Source organism: Thamnophis elegans, chromosome 1 (genome assembly GCF_009769535.1).
Source record: "Thamnophis elegans isolate rThaEle1 chromosome 1, rThaEle1.pri, whole genome shotgun sequence".
In the NCBI taxonomy this organism is placed as follows: domain Eukaryota; kingdom Metazoa; phylum Chordata; class Lepidosauria; order Squamata; family Colubridae; genus Thamnophis; species Thamnophis elegans.
This window is the reverse complement of record NC_045541.1, coordinates 91,101,895-91,119,828: the sequence shown is the minus strand read 5'-3', so window position 1 is coordinate 91,119,828 and position 17,934 is coordinate 91,101,895. Positions and strand designations below refer to the sequence as shown.

General features: G+C 37.3%; 1 protein-coding gene across 1 annotated transcript in view; it reads left to right on the top strand.

The window, feature by feature from the left end:
• Window positions 1-17,934, top strand: part of KIAA1549L (KIAA1549 like) — a 96,316-nt gene that overhangs the window by 36,700 nt on the left and 41,682 nt on the right. Inside the window, exons 11-12 of the mRNA XM_032209558.1 lie at window positions 4,545-4,735; window positions 6,052-6,179. Coding sequence (XP_032065449.1) covers window positions 4,545-4,735; window positions 6,052-6,179 — 319 coding nt within the window. The remainder of the gene's footprint in view (window positions 1-4,544; window positions 4,736-6,051; window positions 6,180-17,934) is intronic.

Genomic DNA, 17,934 nt, shown 5'->3' with positions numbered 1-17,934 from the left:
TCAGAAATCATGGTGCTCCATCACTGGAGGTTTTTGAGAAGAGACTAGAGTCACTTGTCTGAAATAGTATAGGTTCTCCTGTTGAGCAGTGGGCTGGATGAGAAGACCTCCAAAGTGCCTTCCAGATTCTATTCTACTCTAATCTACCCTACCCTACCCTATCCTATATCATCTCTTAGACAGTATTTCCTACTAGCACAAACCTCTGACACTAGAAGATGAAATTAGATCAGCACTCTGATCATTAGCAGGTCAGAAGTTTTCTGGAGTTAATGGAATACAGGTAGTCCTTGACATATGACCACAATTGAGCCCAAAATTTATGTTGCTGAATGAGACATTTGTTAAGTGATTTTACAACCTTTCTTGTCACAGTTGTAAATCACTGCAGCTAAGTTAGTCACACCTTTGTTAAATGAATCTAGCTTCCCCATTGACTTTGGTTGTCAGAAGGTCACAAAAGCTGATCACCTGACCCCAGGACACGGTCATAAATATGAACCAGTTGCCAAGAGTTTGAATTCTAACCATGAGGATGGTGCAATAGTCATGAGTATGAAAAATGGTCATGTCACTTTTTTCAATGCTGCTGCATTATTATCTTAACAGCTGCAATGATTCATTTAAGAACTATGGCAAGAAAGGTTGCAAAATGGGACAAAACTCATTTAACAACTGCCTCGCTTAACAACAAAATTTTGGGGCTCAATTGTGGTCATACGTTGAGGTCTATTGTATTGTTTCTACGAGACAACACCAACTTGATGTAACATAACTGATCAGCAGTTTGAATCAAGCAAGTGTTGGTGATAGTCCTTCCAAGCAAATTTAATGTGAGGGTTACTCAGGCCTATTCTTCTGCATGGTTCAAATTGCTGTTAGATATCTAGTTCTGAGTTGGGTAGTTTCAGTTCTAACCAAACTTCCATATTTCCATAGCAGTGATGCCCTTTCAGAATCTTCACTACCTTGGTGAATGTATAAGTAGAGATTTGCAAACAGAGAACTTTTTGGCACATATTGCATCCTGATTATAAATCTGTATACCAGAAAATAGTAATGCAAAGCTGATTAACAGTTGGAGTCTCTGTAGTTTTATAGACTCTTAATGTTGAGCCAAAAATCAGGCCAAATAGGATGAAATTGGAGGAATAGGAGGAAAGGGAACTCTCCCAATACAATTTCCACATAAGCAGCGGGTCCCTATCCTAGAGAATTCACAGTTCCTGTTTATCAGCAGGTAGAGGTGTGACCAGGAATTATGATTAGTGTGCTAGTTGCAGCTCTACTTGAGGAGAGAAGCCTCATCTACAATAATTCATGTTGTATTACCACCTATTGCAATGAACTTTACATTAAGTTGCCGTTAAAAGATATTCTTGCAATTTGCAACTGGTCCAGAATCTGCAATTGGTCCACAAAGCGGTTGCCTACAAGTTTATTGGTGTTCATGGCAAGCTATTCATAGGCTACCAGTTAAGTTTCCAGGTAAAATTTAAGATGCTATTGACCTACATATTCATTTATGACTTGTATCTGGATACTTTCAGGTCCATATGCTCCAACCATCATCAGCCCAACCAATTGGAACAGCTAGAGGGAAACTTCCTTGAATCTCACATTTCTAAGAGATTTATGTGACTAAGATTAGTTAGTGATACTTTTTTAAGGAAGTGATGAGCTTCAAACCAGGCACCTGATGGAGATCAGGTTGGCATTCTCCTTGTCAGTTTTGCTGAAAATTTTTTAAAAAAGTTATTTTTGAGGACTTACTTTGAACCTATGTGAGATTGATAGGGTTATCATCCTATTTAGTCTTTTTGTTTTGATTGGTTTTAGCCCATCATGGATGTTTTAATTTTTGTTTAGATAATGTCTAAGCTGCCAAGAGTTGTTGCAGCAGGGTAGAAGAAAAATAAAATTAAAAATTAATGTATGATAACATTTTGATAATTAATTGATTATTGACTTGACACATCTTGTTTATATTTAAAAATGAAAACATATTATGCCTGTTAAGAATTGAGAAAGGATGAGAAACTTTGCCTGTACTTATTCAATCTGTTATATTTTTCTTTTAAAAAATAAAGAATTGAAAACTATAGATGTAATTTGGGTACAGATATATAGATGATAGGTGCATGTGTGATTCGTGTATAGATGCTATCAACTGTTTATTTCAACAAAGTAATGAATAATTTCAGGTTGCAGGAAAAGTAAAGTTTTTATGGACCAACTTTTTGAACATTGAGATGTCCAGCATTTTTAAAAAGGATGTTTGGGTTCATAGGAAAAGTTGTTCTTGTGATAAAAGTAATTTAAAACCATTGCGGGTTTCATTCACCATAGAACCATCAGATTCAAATCTTATTGGCCCTATAAGCATTCATTAAGCAAAAGAGCTGTAGTGGTATAGTGGTTAGAATGCAATATTGCAGGCTAATTCTGCTGACTGTCAGCAATTCGATCCTGACGAGGTTGACTCTGCCTGCCATCCTTCCGAGGTTGGTAAAATGAGAACCCAGATTGTTGGGGCAATAGGTTGACTCTGTAAACTGCTTAAAGAGGGACTGTAAAACACTGAGAAGCAATATGTAAGTCTAAGTATTATTGCTATTGCAAATTGTTAAGACTGGAGAAGAAAAGATGATGCTAATACTTCTATTCCTCCTAGGATTTTGTTCAGTAAAATAGTAACGGATGTTTTCCTGTTGTTTTTTTCCTCGTTTATTTTGTGTCACATAGAAATAGGGATTTTCTATTCTGATTAAGTAATCTTACCCATATATGAATAGTGACAAGTTTCAAAGGTGCTAATATTTAGTCACAGTTCAGTTTCTGCAGAAATGAATTGTTTTTATATTCTAAAGTTTATATACAGACACATATTATACACAAGCTGACTGTACAGATTCATAGTATTATTTCAGTTGATTTTGTTCCACAATTGGAGTGTTAGTGGATCGTAGACCTACATCAAAATAAGCTTTCTGTTTTCTTTTCAGAACTAGTTCCAGGATTACCCTATTTTACTTCTGCACACACAGCTACTAATCCTGGTCCAACCGTATTAATTAGTAATGAAAAGGGGAGAGGTTTCCCACTAAAATTACCATATTTTTTGGAGTATAAGACGCACCGAGGTTTTGAAGAGGCAAATTTTAAAAAAAAGTTTTTGCACTCTACAAACCTCCCAAAAATGGCCCGTTTTTTTTTTTAAAAAAAACAGGCCTGTTTTATGTAAAAAAAAAAATGCCATGGATAGCCTTTAGGAGGCTTATAGAGTTGTCCTGAGGGCTGGGGAGCCAAAACTGAGCAAAAAACAGCCTTTGCTCATTTCTGCCCTCCCCAGCCCCCAGGAGCTCTCTGAAAGCCTTCTGCAGACTCTGCACGGCCATTTTGGTGAAGGGGGTGGGGTTTGGGGAGGCTGAATTCAGTGTATAAGATGCACCCAGATTTTCAGCCTCTTTTTTGAGGGAAAAAGGTGCTTCTTATACTCCTAAAAATACGGTATATATATTTATAGTTCTGGCAATGGTTGTTAAGGCATCCTATTTTTTTCCATTCCAATCCCAAATATATGACAATATATTTGGACAGTGGATGTTATAGTTCTACCCCTTAAATTTACTTTACATATTGTGAAACTGTCCTGCTTCCCAAGAACACCTTCCTATGATACCAAAGGGAAAGCCATAAAACTTAAGCTAAGCACTTAAATTATCTTCCTTTTGCTCAAATTTAAGATGTGTGATAGTTACAGATACATTTTTGATTAAAAAAAATTGAAATAAGAATTCTGTTTCCATTTGTTTTAAACCATGTGTTACAAATTGTAACAGCTCAGTTTAAACTACTATTTTAGAACCGGTGTACTTGTGTAATATGTAATACATCTGTTATGTAATTTATTGTCATAAGAATAGTTAATATTTACATGAAGCAGATGGTATTGTGGATAACAGACAATTGTGTCCCACTGGTAAAGTTTAAAAATGGATATGTTCCAAGATGTAGTTTAAAAGTGTGAAATACTGGTTTCTATTTTGTAGTTTACAAGATTAATATTTCAAGGCAAGTAATTTTTGCAAGGTCAAAAGTATATTTTCTTTTCTACTTGTCTGAATCTTTTTGTTGATTTCAGTCCAGTAAGTCAGTAGCTGTTTAAAAGTAAACTTGTGCCAGATCGAATATCATCCTGTGATGCTTTTCAAATGCTCACTTGTTGTTTGCAGTGTTTTCTTTTTTTACCACCACTGTTCCTGGAATCTCTTGCCTTTGTTGCCATTTTAACTGCAACTCATATGAGGATATTAGGGATGCTAAGAAGTTGAATCCCATCAGTCACACCAGCCAAAAATGGAGGCATGAAATTTGACTAATCTTACTTTGTTTAAACAGTAGATGTTATATTTTGTGGGGGAAAATATAGCTTTAAGTTCAGCTTTAAAATACTTAAAGTGAATACCAATTCATTAAGTACATACTTTCATCACTTTTAGATACATGCAATGTATATCATTGAGTCCCCACTTTTTTTCCAGCCGGTTCAAGGTTTTGACTACGCCAAGCAACATTTAGGCCAACAAGGGACTGAGGATGATGTTTTGCCTGTTACCCAAGAGACTGTAGTTTTGCCTGTTCCGGTGAGAGATGCCCCTGCATCCCAGGAAAGGGAAATCGTTCAGGATGGGAGCACAGCAAAAACTGCCAAGTCCAATGACACAAGAAAGAGGTGAGCAAGATCAGCAGAAATACTAGGGATTAGATGGTTGACAGATTTTTGTAATGGTTTCCGTGCTTACAATTTCAGTCTTTTCAAACACACAAAAATCTGCTCAAACATCTGTGGCACAGATATAGTTTTAAACACTTAGATTTTTAAACAAGATATCAAGAAAAATAATGCATTGTTAAAATATCTGCATGTGTGAGACCTAATCAACCTGTTTTGAATGGAATTATAGTGCTGCAAAGAAATTGGTTCATATTTGAGGGATGCCCTAGACACCCAATTGGTTCCACAATACAGAAATCCTTTTCTAATTTCACATTGGTGCACAAGATCCAAAGCCATCTGAACAAGGACAGTGACATAGAAGAGATTACAAATTTTGACTTCATCTCCAGCCAACTATTTTGCTGTTACACTTACACCTGTTCATTCTTTGCTGTTATACTTAGATCTAGACATTAGATGAACTGTTCCAATCCAAGTAAGGATGAGTGAAATGAATTATATTCAAAATAGAGTTCATAATCATGGCTTGTTTTAATAAGGCATAGGAGTGTGGTGGTTGGTTTATGGCTATTTTTAAAATGTAAGCAGATTGTTCCTGTTTTCTTGCAGGTTTGACTATTAAACCAGCTGTGCCCTGCTGCTTGCTTTACTGTTTGAAAATGTGTACATAATATTTACACAGGCTGTGAACAGGAATATGAATCCACATCTGAATATCTTAGTTATACATTCACAAAAGGAAATCTTGCAATGGTTAAAAAAAAGCTTTCTCCCTCTTTCCAGAGACTATTAAACATTTTAGATTATTAGTGCCCTTTAGCCTAGTGCTATTTTTGAAATATGGCTAAAGATGAATTCCCTACCGGGAAATATTCTTTATTTCTCTTCTGATTATATAAAAAGCCATGGAATGAGTCTGTAGCAATATGCTAAACCAATATTAGAATAAAGATGCATGTATTGAGAATTATTTATTTAATGGCCTCTATGTGAGGGGAAAAAAAACCTTTATCTTTTTTTGCTGCAAGATTTTCCCTTTATTATTGTGAGCTTATAAAGAAAACAATAGCCACGCATAGAGATTGTTCTGACTTCTGGTTGTTATAACAACCCCCTCCCCTGGAAATACTATGGATGCCTTCCTGCTGTTTTTATGTTTCTTCATTGCAACGTACTATAAATATTTATTTGTCCATAAAAATCAGGCTTGGAATAGGCGGTGATGCAGGCCAAACAAATGCAATAACCTTGAAATGACAAATATGCAGTAAAAACTTAGTCTTCTTCCTTGTTGCTATGGTTACTTGCAGCCGGTCGCTGAGTGAAAATGGTTCTGTCATCAGCAACGAATCAGGAAAGCACAATTCAGGCCGAGGCTCTCCACAGAAAGTTACAGCACAGCAGAAAGTGACAAAAGAGGAAGGAAGAAAAAGAAATGGTGAGAATGCCCTGGTGAATGATCTACTAAATTACGTTCCATTTCTCCCATGGAGATTGATTACCATAGAAAATAGAATACTGAATATAATATTACAGTTAATTAGAATTAAAGCCATATACCTATATGTCTATAATGCACTTCTCTTTTTTTCTTTTTTCTTTTTGTTTATTTATAACCCTTATTTGATTTCTGTAGACCACCTCTTTAGTATGACCTCGATGTTTAGTCACTGCTACATTTCCTGGTGTATTAGGAAAAAAATAGGGCAGCATGGTCTGAATCTAAATTTGATTTATAACACATGCTTTTCCATTTCTATTTTGATGTTGCTTTAATTGGGCCAAATTTGTTAACATCCCTTAATTTTGTTGATTAAGTATAAAAATTGTGGTACCAAGTTGTAACATGCTGTTGTCTTTCTCCGTGGTCCTAATAAGAGAAGTAGGCTTTTGATTTAAGTTGCCAGCTATGTTTAATGACAACTGGATATTAATTTTCAGTATGCTATATGATGTTGTTCATGTTGTGTAAAGTGTTACTTCTTTTGTCTTAAACCCTAGAAATAAATTGTAATAAACAATGTCTTTTGCTGATGAAAATGATATAATATGAAATTTCGCAACTTAAAATGGGTAAAAAGAACTGCGTTAAATGTATATGTGAGAAGCAGTATACAGTTGAATTAATATACTCTTAAAATCTTAGGATCATCCTCAAACTGCTTAATATTGAAAACTTACATGATATTATAGAATATTTTTCTCAATATATTGGTCAAAAGTGATGCTATTAAATGTGAACAAGCTAGTAGTATTGTGCATAAGAATTTATATTTGTGTATAATTGATAAATTTATACATTTCCAGAAAAGTGTCCACAAATTTTAGTATTGCCAGATATGTATACTAACTATTCACAGCAAGTGATCTCTAGTATTAATTTTCATAAAGTTTAAGTCTTTAAAGATTTTCTGAAAAAAAACCACTGCATGTTACTTTACATTCATAATATTTTAATGTGCTAAAAGACTGTGTTTTAAAAATCCTTTCTTGAATCATTCCGGATTGCCATCTTATTTTTATTATATGATCATGATATGTTGTTTTCTGTGTGTTTATTTTTTATTTAGTTTTTGTTTTTATGCCTCAAAAATAGCATTTTAAATAAAACTGTATTAATGTTTCATTTGATCAAGCTCATCATAATTCTGATCAATCTTTACAATGTAGATAATTGTTATTGAAATTCATTCACCAGGAGATTCTTATTTAAACAAGAAAATCTTTGTATTAAGTTGCATCCACTTGTAAACTTATTTAAAGCAAAGCTATTGAAATCATGAGAGTAAGATATTTATAGCTAATATATAAGAAGAGCTCTGCAGGGCAAGAGCATCCAACGGCATTTTAGCCTGAATGGGAGGATAATAGTTCCTTTAATTGTTACTTCCTGGTAACCAGTATTTTAGCCATACTGTCTGTGTTTTAGGAGTAGCAAATAGTCATTACTATTTACTAACACATCCAGTCCTCATTTAATATCATCCAAATTGGTTTCCATTACCACAACTGCTGATAGCAAATGTCAATTTATGTGGTATATATTATCCTGAATCATTCTATCCACATTACCTAGGAGATACACAATTTTATAAACTACCAAAATTCCCATTACACTCCTTCTTATGTTAAAGAGCTTAAATAGCTGTATTCTTTCCTTTTAAGGCAGAGATCCCCCAACCCCCCAGGCCGCAGCCCAGTGCCATGCTGCAGCCCATTCAGAACTGGGCTGTGGAAGTGGTGTGCGCGAGTGTACACATGAAGCTGCACTTGTGAAAGTAGTGCATGCATGTGCGCAAAAACATCCCTTCTCCCCTCCCCACCCAACGGCCTCCGCCAAGCTGGAAAGATTGGGGACCACTGTTTTAGGGGAACTGCCCTGACCAATTAACATTTTGGTTGTTTTTTGGGGGTATGTTTTCTCTCTTATAATTTTTTAAGGTACCAAGTGCTTCAAGTACTGTATTTTTTGGAGTATAAGATGCACTCCCCCCCAAAAAAGAGGGTGAAAATTTGGGTGCATCTTATACACTGATTGTAGTCCCACCCACCCACCGGCCCCCACCCTTTGGCCTCTGCCTTCCAGCAATTTACCTCCTTGTAGCAAACAGCAAACAACATGTTTCAATTTCAGTTTAGCCTGATTAGCACAAGAAAAAAATATCTGTCTCTGCCTCCCAGCAATTTGCCTCCTTGCAGCCAACAGCGTGTTTCAATTTCAACACAGCCTGATTAGCACAAGCAGCTGATTGTTGGTTGGATTGGCCTCCCAACCATCAGCTGTTTCAGGCTGCAGGGATTGCCATAGCCTATTGCCACCTCCATGCACCCCGTTTTCATCCTCCGCACAGACCATTTTCGGCCTCTGTGCACCCCATTTTCCACCTGTTCCAGGTGGTGGGGATCAGAATGGGCGGGAAATGGGGCACATGGAGGCTGAAAATGGGGCACACGGAGGCAGCAATAGGTAATGGCAATCCCTGCAGCCTGAGACAGCTGATAGTCAGGAGGCCGATCCAACTGACAATCAGCTGCTTGTGCTAATCAAGCTGTACTGAAGCTGAAACTGAAACAGGCTGTTTGCTGTTTGAACTCTCTGAAAGTTTACCATTTCAATTTTATTACTACGAATAGTTTATCATTAGGTAACATGGCCACTTCATTGCTTAACCCCAACTCGAGGTATTTATATATAAGTTAAAAAGCATACCAGTCCCTGTGGAAATCTTTATAGATCATCTTTGCACATCTTGCCAATATTAAAATTGGCGTTTCCCCTATTCTCTGTTTTGTTTGTTACAAGTTGCCAATCTATAAGAATACTTGTTGATATACCCAATGGCAGCTGGATTTGTTCAGTATTTTTTTCAAGAAGAACTTTGTCAAAGGCTTTTGAAAAACCAAGTGTGCAGTGCATTTTTATTTGCCTTATAGGCATACTTTCAAAGAGATGCCCACTTCTGTCTGGCTCAACTTAGCCCTATTGCAAAAATAAATATTTTGCTGAACAATACAGTGCAATTGCAAACATAGCATACAATATTTGTTCAGTCTTTCCAGGCTTCGTGATTGTTGATAAAATACAAAAAAGATTAAACTCAGTGTGAAAAAACTCAATATAAATCTGCTGTGAGAATGCTAAGCCTGAATTTAATCCAGTAACTATAAACATTTTATTAGGAAGTTATCAATCATCTTGCTCCAGGGGTATTGCAATTAATATTCCTCAGCAAATAGAAGGAAAGGGCAAGTGTTTACTTGCAGCAATTTCCCCTTTTTCCTTTAAGTTCTGTCTCTCCCAAGTTTCCTTCATGGTGGCTGCTTTCATTCCTATTTCACTGATGGAACCGATTTATTCACACATTCATTAAGTGATGTGAACTAACTTAGATACCTAGTGAGAATAAATAATGAAGGTTAGAAATCAATCCTCCTTTTAGAGAAAAGGTCCTACAAGAACCCATAGAAAAGTTAAAAATGTTAACTAAACTATATGGATGAATTTTTGTTTTTGCTTGTCCCAAGTTTTCTTGCAGTTTGGGGCAAGAAAGAAAGAGAGGAATAATGATGGCTTTACATACTTACAATAATACAATACAATAGCAGAGTTGGAAGGGACCTTGGAGGTCTTCTAGTCCAACCCCCTGCCTAGGCAGGAAACCCTATACCATTTCAGACAGATGGCTATCCAACATCTTCTTAAAGACTTCCAGTGTTGGGGCATCCACAACTTCTGGAAGCAAACTGTTCCACTGATTAATTGTTCTAACTGTGAGGAAATTTCTCCTCAGTTCTAAGTTGCTTCTCGCCTTTCCACCCATTGCTTCTTGTTCTACCATCTGGTGGCTAAATTATTCTAAAATATGACTAACTCAATATTAAAAACTGTAAATATTTAATGCTGATAAATAATAGCAGTAATTGTTATTTAGTATGATTAAAATCAGTATTGATATATCAATATAATATCTATCGAAATTGACAATAAACACTAAAATAACAATACAAATATATAATGTGGAATATAAATGTAATAAATATAATATATAAATGCAACATAAATGTAATAAAATAATTTATCATGAAACTCTCCCCCTTTAAAGTAGTAAGATCAATTAAATAGTCTAGCAAGTTTGGACAATATGCTATATGTTATGTTACTTAAGAATATATATACCTCAGAATCAGATACAACATCCACATCATTTCCAACTGAGTCAATAAAATCATATGCCATGCCAAAACTATTTTAAATAAAGATATGAAATTAATCAAGTATTGCATTTATTTTTCAAAATGAATGTACAATTTTTTTATTATTTAAGTTTTGTACCCTATCTTTTCTAACTAACGTTAACTTTAAAAAGATGTTACATCAGACTACAATACAAGTAATTAAATGAAGACTAAAATAAGTGTTTTGGCATATTGAGTTTTTTATATTTCTTTCTTATATTTCTTCCTTAGTTGAGAACTTGCTCCTCAGCTTACTTACGCATTAACTGTTTGTTGCTTTTATGGTTTATTCATTCACTGCTCCATCTTCAGTTTTTTTCACAGGGGGCAGGGCTTCCTTCCTTCCTTCCTTCCTTCCTTCCCTCCCTCCACTCCTTTGGCCTCCAATTTTGATCCAATTCGCAATTCATATACTTTTTCTACCACCATCTCATCAAGCGGAATCACACACACACACACACATACGTTCTTTGGGGGGGTTGAATTACTCTGCCTCACAGCAAAGACGCGGCGCAAAGTTGGCGCAGCATGTGTTCGGCCCCCGCTTGCGCCGAATCAAATCCGCAGCTGGCGGGATCAGGGGGTTGCATTGCAAAGCCGCCAGTCCTCTTGCTTCTTCTCCTTCTTTGCCGGTGGAGCCGGCAACACTCCTGCTGGCGCCCCCGCCCATGCCAGTGGCGGTGGTGCCTCCCTCTCCGCTGGAGCACCTCAGCTGGGCTCTGGTTTACCCCTGCCGCTGCCTTCACCTCTGCCGCTTTCCTACTAGCTCCCGCGGCCTTATGGCTCCTCAAAAGCATGGCAGAGGAGGAAGGGGGAGGGATAACGCGGGGGTCAGCTCAGGTGCTCCGCGTGGAGGGAGAGGCACCACTGCCACGGGCGGCTCATCAAAACAAGTCTGGGGAGGTCCTTTGCCGGCAGCCAGTTCTAGCCGCCTGCAAAGGACTTCCCCACGTTTGCTTTGGTAGAAATCTCTGCGCGGCAGTTAGAAACTGCTGCACGGGGGTTTCTTGCCACGTGCGTGGCCGCGCAGCCGCGCACCTTAGAGGGAACAGTGTTCTTCATATGTTTTAGTCTCTAGTCCCCTAATCATTTTTGTTGCTTTTCTCTGCACTCTTTGCAGAGTCTCCACATCTTTTCTACATCATGGCGACCAGAACTGAATGTAGTATTCCAAGTGTGGCCTTAGTAAGGCATTATAAAGTGGTATTAACACTTCACATTATCTTGATTCTATCCCTCTATTTATGCAGCCTAGAACTGTGTTGGCTTTTTTGGCAGCTGCTGCACACTGCTGGCTCATATTTAAATGGTTGTCCACTAGGACTCCAAGATCCCTTTCACAGTTACTACTATTGAGCAAGGTACCACCTATACCAGTGATGGGCAACCTTTTTGGCGTAGTGTGTCAAAAATCGGCAAAAAATCGAGCATAACTCGCGTTGTGTGTCACTTCGACAAAAACATAATTTTGCGCAATTTATAGTTTAAACTACAAAAATGTATAATTGCAATATATAATTGTATTTAATAAACCAAAAACAAATTATTTAACATACCTGCTTAGTAACTTCTTTGTTCATCAGTCGATTTCGTATGTTGCCCTTGATATTATTGAACTTGTTTGGGGTGCCATAAACCAGGTCTGTGGAGTCGGCTGCTTCCAGCTCCACGTCCTCATCAACATGCCGCTCCAGCCCGCCCCTGCTATGAATATTCCTAGTGACGCGAGGGTGAAGAATATGAATATTCATAGCGGGGGCGGGCCGGAGCGGCATGTTGATGAGGACGTGGAGCTGGAAGCAGCAGACTCCACAGCCTTGCCGTGAACTGAGATAAGTGTGGTGTGGTCGTAACCGACAGTCCCAGGAGTAGACTCTCTGTGCCGGCCTGACTGGAGAGAGGCGCGCACTGTTCCCGCGCTCCTCTCCTGCGGGTCCTCCCTCGCCGCGCTGATGACGTGTATGCGCACGGCACGCACGCCTTACCAGCAGCCCCTGTGCTCAGAAAGGGGCGGCGGCGATATAGTAAGTGAGTGTGGGCGGGGGAGATCACACGTCCGCCCTCCCGTTCCTCCAGCACATATTCTTTCATCCTCGGCGGCCGTGCAGGAGCCGAGGATGAATCGCATGAAATCCTGTGCGTGTCACCCCAAATGGCTACGCGTGTCAGCACTGACACGCGTGTCATAGGTTCGCCATCACTGACCTATACTGTACCTGTGCATTTTGTTTTTCTTGCCTAAATGTAGAATCTTACTCTTTTCACCATTGAATTTCATTTTATTAGATCGTGCCCAATGTTCAAGTTTGTCAAGATCCTTCTGTATCTTGAGCCTATCTTCTGGAGTGTTGGCTATTCCTGCCAGCTTGGTGTCATCTGCAAATTTGATGAGTTCCCCATTTATTCCCTCATCCAAATCGTTGATGAAGATGTTGAAGAGTACTGGGCTAAAACAGAGCCTTGGGGTACTCCACTGCATACTTCCCTCCATGTAGATGCAGTTCCATTGACGACTACACGTTGAGTGCAGCTGGTCAGCCAGTTATGAATCCAACCCACATTCTTCTACTTTATCTAGTAGTAGGTTATCAAATGCCTTACTGAAGTCCAAGTAAACTATATCGACAGCATTCCTCTGGTCCACTAATTTTGTCACATTATCTAAGAATGCAATAAGATTAGTCTGGCATGATCTGTTTTTGACAAACCCATGTTGGCTTTTGGCTATTACTTTGTTTGCTTCTAGGTGTTCGCTAATTCATTGCTTGATTATTTTTTCCAGAATCTTTCCTGGTATTGAGGTCAGGCTGATAGGTCTGTGGTTTCCTGGATCTATTTTTTTTTCCTTTTTTGAAGATGGGAGCCACATCAGCTCCTTTCCAGTCCTCTGGTAGTTCCCCAGTGTTCCAGGATCTCTGAAAGATATAATTCAGTGGTTCTGAGATCTCGTCTGCCAGTTCCTTCAGAACCTTGGGGTGTAATCCATCCAGTCCTGGTGATTTGAACTCGTCTAGGGTAGACAGGTGATCACTTACTGTTTTCTTCCCTATTTCAATTTGTGTTCCTAATCTGATTTTTGTGGTGCTGTTTTTGATAGTTTCGATTGTTTTATCCCTTTGTATAAAGACAGATGCAAAACATGAGTTAAATAGTTCTGCTTTCTCCCTGTTGCTTGTCATCTCCTTGCCACTTTCTCATAGCAATGGACCAATTGTTTTCTTAACCTTTTTCTTGTTTTTAACATATTGGAAGAAGCTTTTTTTTGTTAATTTTTACTTTTGTGGCAAGCCTTTCTTCATTGTGAGCCTTAGCTTTCCTCACTTCATCTTTACAGGCTTGTGCTATTTGCTGATATTCTGCCTTAGTTATGTCCCCCTCTTTCCACTTTTTATACTTATCTTTTTTGTCTTTCAATTTGTTAGAGAGTTCTTTATGCAGCCATGCTGGTTTCTTTTGGGAGCTGTTATTTTTCTTCTTCATTGGTATTGTGCTAGACTGGGCTTTTGTAATCTCATTTTTCAAAATTTCCCAAGCTTCTTGAGTTGTTTTCCTCTTGAGGATTCTCATCCATGGAATTTTTCCCAAGCTCTCTCTAAATTTATTGAAATTAGCTTTCTTAAAGTCCAAGACTCTAGTTTGACTTTGTTCTACTACTTGTGTTTGCATAATGTTGAATTCCAATATTGCATGGTCACTTGCCCCCAGGGTTCCTGTGACTTCAACACCTTCTATCATTTCCTCTCTGTTAGTGAGAATTAAGTCCAATATGGCTGATCCCCTTGTTCCCTTCTCTAGTTTTTGGGAAACAACGTCTGCTAGGTTTATTAGGAACCTGTTGGATCTTCCACTTGGTGCCGAGTTTGTTTCCCAGTTGATGTCAGGGTAGTTAAAATCTCCCATTACTATTGTGGCATGCTTCCTACATACCTTAGTTATCTGACTAGCAAAAAGTTCATCTACTTCCTCTGCTTGGTTGGGTGGCCTGTAGTATAGACCTATGGCAATGTCATCCCCCCCCAACCTTTAATGCATTCAAGATAGTTATCATCATTGTTGTGCTCTATTTATGTAGAGATGTAGTTATTTCTTATATATAGTGCAACTCCACCTCCTCTTTTATTTGGTCTATTTCTTTTAAATAATTTAAATCCTTCTAGCTGTATGTTCCATTCATCGGTTTCATCCCACCAAGTTTCTGTAATGGCAATAATATCGTATCTGTCCTCTTTTACTTGAATTTCTAATTCACCCTGTTTATTCCTCATACTCTGTGCATTGGTGTATAGACATTTGAGTCCATGTTGATTGACCTTGTGTTTACTGTCTACAAAACCTGTGTTATGCCTGACTGCCCCTATTTTCTTGCCACTTGTATGATTCATGCACATGGTATGGCAGTCACTATTAAATTATTTGATTATAGACAGTATTTTGACTCTCTCCCAAGTTCTTTATTAACTTTATTATTAGTCAACTAGATAAAAATGCTCCTTTCTCCTTGATAAGTCTAAGGGATAATTTGAGAGATCTAATATAACCTCAGTAAATTAAGCAAGTATAGAAGTAAAATACTTCTGCCTCTTGCAGAATAACTGAGTTGAAATATAGTTTCAGTTCTGAATTATAGACAGATAGAACCAAATACTGAGAAAAGGAAACAGAGCTGAAAGAATACATAAATTCAGGAAGATCTTATTCAAGTCAAAGTCACCTAGTTAAACCAGATGAATTCATTTTTATAGGTACAGTTAATAGCTCATTCAGTTGTGTTTTCAGTCTAAACCAGTAGCTTCTGTCAGTAGCTTGTGCTCAGTTTTGGAGTGTCATGCCATATTCCATCTGTACATATTCAGTGTGCCAAGTATATGATACTCCCTGCCTTTGAAGCGAGTGTCCCCGTCCCCCCCAAATATACATGGGAAAAAAAGTTCATATTAGAACAGTAAATGATAAGAACAAGCAATTGGAACAATCCAAACAGCTAGTTGATACAGTGTTTTAGTTCCAGAAGTGATTTTACAAATCCAATTAATAAGACTGTAAATTTATGAATATTTTGATAAATTAGCTGAGCAACCTTTAAAGGCAAGAATTAAACATATATTATCTCTTAAGAAAATGAGGAAAACTGTATTTTCCATTCACATTGGTTTATTTAGGAAATCAAATATAAGACTGGTTCATTGGTTGTCATAGTAGCAAACCAATTTTAAATCCTGTTTCTCTGATTAAGAGGAAAGTGGCATCTCATGATAGGCTTTAATCTTCTTAAAACTTTCCTAATTTAGACATATAACATCTTACCAAGACGTGTGAATGAAGGAATACACATTTGAAGAACTAGTAGAGGCAGAAAGGTCGAACTGTAGAACTTGTTATTAGGATTGGGAATTTAATTTAATAATGGGAAACTAATTTAAACCCTGTCCTTTCCAGTTTAATTACGAAAAACATTTTTCATGGGTCATTGGGTAATCATTTCCCACCGAAGTATTTTTAATGCTGTTCCATTTTTATGTGATATCTATAATATTCATTTCCCAAATTTAATTAAGGCAGTCTTCAAAGCTTCTAAGACTTGTCAAATTCATGTAATAAACAGATGAGCTAATGTATGAGTAGGACTCTTCATTTGATGTCTTATATTCAGACCTCATTGCGTGCCATTTTAATCTTATTTTAAAATAGATGGGCAACAGGCTCCTGCATTGTTACACTGAAAAGAATTTAGTGGCACTTGTAAATAACTTGTAAATTCTTTGAAACCTTAAAAATTTCTCTCCCCCCCTTCCTTTCTTTCTCTCTAACTCATTTGACTTCTTTTAATTGCCATTTTAATGCATATTCTATATATTTTATGGATGTATTGTCAAAGACGTCAATGACTCATGAGTGTAGGGAGGACCAGGGGAACCAGGTCAGAGGTTAGCAAACATGCAAGGAGCCAGGGAAGGGGCACTTTATGAAGCAATATGTGAGCTTCTCTGCTGATTTTCTCTTAGATTTTGCTTGTGGGGAAGGTTAACAAACAGTGATAATATGACCATGGGACACTGCAACTGTCATAAGTGTGAGCTGGTTCCTTAGCACACAAATCGCAACTATGTGACTGCGGGGATGGTACAACAGCTGGAACTTTAGAAATGAGTGGTCAGTACTTCAAGGGCTACAGATTAGGGCAGAGACAGCTTTCCTGGAGTTCCTGATTTGTGTTCATAACTTGCAATTTCAAACCCTAACCTGAAAGAAAAAAACATTACACAACAGTTTTCTTGGATTTCCAACTTAGCATCCTTTAACTTCAAATAAGCATGTATAAATTTGGACTCAAAATGTTTGTTCCGTAAGTTGGAGGTGGGATGAGGTGCATGCAATTTTGTGCAGTGCCACATGATATTCCTTTCCTATAAACATCATTGATCTTGGCAGCATAAGAGTGTCGGTACAAATATGCAGAATCTTTTTTTTTAATGAACTGCAGTTTCTATAGTAACTATTCTATTTTCTAGTAAATGCTTACCTGAGCTTTGGAAAGAGAAGTTGGATGTAATGAATATAAAGGATGCTGTAGAGGTGATTACAAGCAAAGGGTAAAACAGTAGCTTTAGATAAAGACTATGCTAAGCTTCCTTCAGCTTTATGATATTTATCACAATGCACAGTTTGGTTGAACAGCTGTTGTTTTAAATGGGAAGGAAAATTTGTCATAATCCTTTACAAGTGAATTTCAAAATGTAAGATATCACATTTTTTGGGTAGGAATGAATTCTTCTCAAAACCAATTATAAATATAATTTAAATTCCTAACGAATTATGAGATGTCCCATCTCAGTGGAGCATGAATTATCACATCAAGTCATATATATGATGGGGAAACTGAAGATGTCATTGTGATGGATTCAAACCTATGTCTTTCCCCGTAAATTCACAAAAACTGCACCAAAAATTCTGATTATGCTCACCTTCTCAAGAACCTACAGTACTAATAAAATAAAATAAAAAAGAGAAATAATTCATTGCTATGTTCAACCCATCTTGATTTCTGCATATAGCATTATAATGCTCTTATTTTGCCTACATGGTTTTAAGGTAGAAAATTAGTTTTTGACATTTTATTAACACATTGTATTAATATTTACATTTACCCTATCCAAAGGATGATCTTACTTTCAGGAAACATTCTTGTTATCAGCAAATTATAACAGTGGCACATTTATAAGAAAAATGCTGCTGCTACTACTGTAGCTGTTCTGATTATAAAGCTAATTTATTAGATGCCGCACATTTTGGCTTCAGGTAGCTTTTTAACAGAATGAAAGGAAAATGAATGAATGTTGCCTTATGGCACGGAAGCTGTGAATCCTTGTTTAAGCACTAAAGATGAAATAATGGACTGATTTAGCTCCTTTACTTGCATTCACTTTGGAGAAATATATACTTTAGCTCATCTGAGGCAG